The 2500-nt window shown below is 52.4% G+C and overlaps 1 protein-coding gene across 1 annotated transcript in view; it reads left to right on the top strand.

The window, feature by feature from the left end:
- The window catches only part of LOC147614844 (G-type lectin S-receptor-like serine/threonine-protein kinase SD2-5), a 3520-nt gene that overhangs the window by 4 nt on the left and 1016 nt on the right, over nt 1-2500 (top strand). The window contains exon 1 of the mRNA XM_086779790.1: nt 1-2500. This exon is cut by the window's left edge and continues 4 nt beyond it; it is cut by the window's right edge and continues 1016 nt beyond it. Coding sequence (XP_086635916.1) covers nt 1-2500 — 2500 coding nt within the window.

The raw sequence follows: 2500 nt of genomic DNA, 5'->3' as shown, positions 1-2500 counted from the left end.
GGCCTCATTTCATCATCCCCAAGCGCCCTTCCTTTCATTTCTTGCCACTCTTCTTCTTCTTCTTCTGACTTTGCATCTCACCATAACTACTTGTTTGGCCCCGCCACAGCCACAGTGGCCGCAGCAGCGAATAGCACTAGCTACAGGCTTTCACCTGTCCGTGGCTTCCATTTTCAGTAGTATTGTAGGCGTCCCAACCCCCAGCAACAATGGCTATTTTTTTCCACTCCTGGACTCGCAATCGTTTTCTAGCGGCTCCAAAGGTTTTTGGTTAGGGATGTGCACCAATCAGAACGACGTCGATCACAACGTCTCTGATATCTACCTTTGTGTCTGTCTAGGGGCGCCTCCCACAGCTGGCGATACGGTCGAATTTGCCTCTGTATCTATCAAGGGAAGAAACGACGCAGCAGGCACTGCGGCCAACATTGAACAGGGCACCGTTATGGCGCCGGTGTGGAGAGCCAATCCAGGGCACTCTCTTGCGTCCGTCGAGGCATTCCTCGCCGTAGGTAAGGCCAAGGCGCAGCTGGAGCTGCGAGATGCAGACGGCACCCTCGTGTGGAGCGTGGGCGCTGACAATATGGCCGCCATGGAGCTACAGGATTCCGGCAATCTAGTAATCCTCGATTCCGCTAACCGCACCCTCTGGCAGAGCTTCCAACATCCCACCGACACCTTGGTGCTCTCGCAGAACTTGAGTTTGGGCATGAGTCTCACCAGCAACAATTCCCTCTACTCTTTAGCCATGGAAACACGGGGCCTTGTCTTCTCTCTCCTAGGTCTTGCAGGGGCAGCTAACTCCTCATTCTGGTTAATCCCTTCGCCCAACAACACTTCTGACAAGCGTATCCAGCAGCTTTCCGGCCATATTGCAAAATCTGCGCATGCAGTCCTTGATACTTTCGGCCTCTCATTGTTTGGAGATGAACAACATCTCTTAGTGTACTGTGATTTGCCTTCGCCGGCGGATCTGATGCGCCTGGAGGACGATGGCCGACTTCGCTTCTATGCTGTCCAAGTTTCAGAGCCCATCGGCACACTTGATAGCCTTACTACTAGTTGCTATTACAATCCAGATACCTCAGATCCAGTACCAATGGCGACTCCACAGACGACCTGGGGTGCCTGCGACGTCCCGATGGTGTGTGGAGCCTTGGGCATGTGCTCCCCCGACTCGGTCTCAACGCCGGATCTGGCTGACCGGTACTGTACATGCCCAGCTGGATTCACACTAATAGATGAGCATGATGCGTCCCAAGGCTGTAAAGCCTCCGTCCCCTTGACCCCAAATCAATGCGGCAGCGCGGACCTCCTCCAAATCAACAACACTGCCACTATCTTTCAGTTTTCTGGTGAGATCTTCAACAACACCGCCATCTCAGTGGAGCGCTGTAAGCACATGTGCTCGTCTGCTTGCAATTGCAGCGGTGTAATCTTCAACCACAACCATACCTTTTGCTTCCCTATTACAGATCATCGGCTGAGCCTTCTCAATGTCACTGGAAGGAGTGACAACCTGTCCTACACGGCTTTTTTGAAGGTTGCACATCTGATTTCTGACTCCCATTCACATCGTCTAAGCCGGACTGTAATTGTGCTCCTAGCTTCCGCCTCTGCCATTTCAGTTGCCTGTGTAGCAACTCTGGCTTTGTATGGCTGCAGGAGATTCATTAGAAGAGGTGCGGGCATCAAGTTCAACAGCAGTAGCCTTGGTGGGGATGAGACGCTCAATTTGCCCAGTACATTACCCACTAGGTTTTCTTTCAAAGAATTGCACAAGGCAACGCACGGGTTCAACAAATTGTTGGGCGCAGGCGGGATGGGTTCAGTGTATGCTGGTGCTCTTCCCGATGGCAAGCAAATAGCAGTGAAGAAGCTCGACATCATCCTCCGAGGCGACATGTCCAAGGGATTTTTGACAGAGGTGGCCACCATGGGTAGAACCAGCCACTTCAACATTGTGCAGCTTCTGGGCTTCTGTTGGGAAACATCCCATCAGATGCTGGTCTACGAGTACATAGATAGGGGCTCTCTTGATCGCTGGCTCTTCGAGGCTAAGCAATTTCTCGATTGGGCCAGCCGCTTCAAAGTGGCACTAGGCATAGCCAAGGGCCTGGCCTACCTACATGAAGGTTGCTCACAGACCATCCTGCACCTCGACATCAAACCCCAGAACATCCTCCTAGATGAGGACTTCGAGCCCAAGCTGGCCGATTTTGGCTTGGCCAAGCTCATGGCTAGGGATGCATCTCACGTGGTGACTGTCCTAAGGGGAACTCCTGGCTACATAGCTCCAGAGATGTTTTGGTGCGTGGCACCTGTTAGCAAGAAATGTGACATCTATAGCTTGGGCATGGTGTTGCTAGAGATGGTGGGCGGGCGGAAAAACATAGACTTGGCATTGCTGATGGCAGCAAATGTTGCTAGTAGTGAAGACCAACCTCAAGGGAGTATTCAACCAGTGGTGGAAGAAGACGAGGAACAATGGCATTTTGCG

Source organism: Cibotium barometz, chromosome 41 (assembly GCF_041138505.1).
Source record: "Cibotium barometz isolate CiBa-2024 chromosome 41, ASM4113850v1, whole genome shotgun sequence".
NCBI classification, from domain to species: Eukaryota; Viridiplantae; Streptophyta; class Polypodiopsida; order Cyatheales; family Cibotiaceae; genus Cibotium; species Cibotium barometz.
Note: the sequence above shows the minus strand (reverse complement) of the source record. Positions and strands in the feature narration are given on the sequence as shown.